Here is a 1,251-nt window from a genome sequence, read left to right as displayed (position 1 = left end):
TTACAGCTGAGGAAACTGAGGCCAAGAGAGGTTGTGACTTGCTAATAAGTCTCTGAGGTGAGATGTGAACCTATGACTTCCTGGTTTCATAATGCTCTATCCACTACCCCTTGCTGCATCTCAACATTGTGTGCAAACCAATGTAACCTTTGAGGTGACTGGGGTGGGGTTAGGTGAAGAGGTGTGAAGTTGTCCATTAGCTATTCCTGACTATTTACCAAGTGACCAGTCTTCTTATTCCGGTGATTTATCTTCCTCAGACAACCATTACAGCATTTCTCTTCCTCAATTCTTCATCAATAATGTGTTGTAGTCTGCTCACATCCACTCTGAACATCTCCATGATCCTTTGGGAGGGGAGAAAGGAAAAGTAAGATAGAGGGAAAAGTGGAAAGGAGAAAGAAGACAGGGAGAAAGACAAGGAAGAGGAAAAGAAGAAAATCTGTCACTTATTTGTTTAAAAATTCCAATCAGGTCAGTTCCACAGACCTCATGATACTCTCTCTTCTCATCTCTGGCACTGGAAGGTAGAGGGGAGACAGACATGATGGACACAGTGTGAATGTAAGAGATGACAACAGCAGTACAAGAAATTCTCAACATGTACCGCAGGATTTTCAGGTTTATAAGGAGGTGGCATGCAGAATCAGGGCAGATGGAAGATACCATCAGAGAAAAGCAGTACATTATAAATGAAGCCAAAATGTCATTCCAGAAAAACAAAAATCTTATGGATTCAGAACTGATCAAGCAATTTATAGATGAATGCACAGCAAGAATTGAAATAGGAATACATTATCAGATCCCATATCCAGGGCCAATTCCCCTTCCTCCAATAGCCCTCGCTCCCCTACAAAGTCATGGCCTTCAAATCCAGGAGAAACTAAGGAAACTTTTCAGACCATTATATCTCAAGTTTCATGATGACGTTTCTTAATCCAAGACATAGGTTCTCTGTATGAACTGTGAGCCAAGCAGGGCCTGAGCACAAACTAGATGATGAACCTTTTCTCCTTTAACTACAGTCAGAGAAAGGAAGGAGAAAGAATATAGAGTCTTTATGATAACTTCTCTTAAACACTCAGAGATTTGGGTCCCTAATCTCATAACACTAATTTATATGTCCTTGAATTTATCAATGTCTTGCTATTAGAAAGGAAGATGTTAACTCCCAAAGATTATTCTTAATCATGACCTTATTAAATAAGATCTTAGAGGGAAGTCTGAAAATAGCAGGAATTGGATTTAAAT

At 39.6% G+C, this 1,251-nt stretch overlaps 1 protein-coding gene across 1 annotated transcript; it reads left to right on the top strand.

Moving 5' to 3' along the window:
* Nucleotides 1-571: 571 nt before the first annotated feature.
* LOC118845044 (LYR motif-containing protein 1-like) lies at nt 572-937 on the top strand. Its single transcript, XM_036753071.1, has one exon. The coding sequence runs from the start codon at nt 572-574 to the stop codon at nt 935-937; it is 366 nt and encodes a 121-aa protein (XP_036608966.1).
* The last annotated feature ends 314 nt before the right edge of the window (nt 938-1,251 follow it).

This window comes from Trichosurus vulpecula, chromosome 3 (genome assembly GCF_011100635.1).
Source record: "Trichosurus vulpecula isolate mTriVul1 chromosome 3, mTriVul1.pri, whole genome shotgun sequence".
Lineage (NCBI taxonomy): Eukaryota > Metazoa > Chordata > Mammalia > Diprotodontia > Phalangeridae > Trichosurus > Trichosurus vulpecula.
This window is presented reverse-complemented; position numbering and strand designations above follow the sequence as displayed.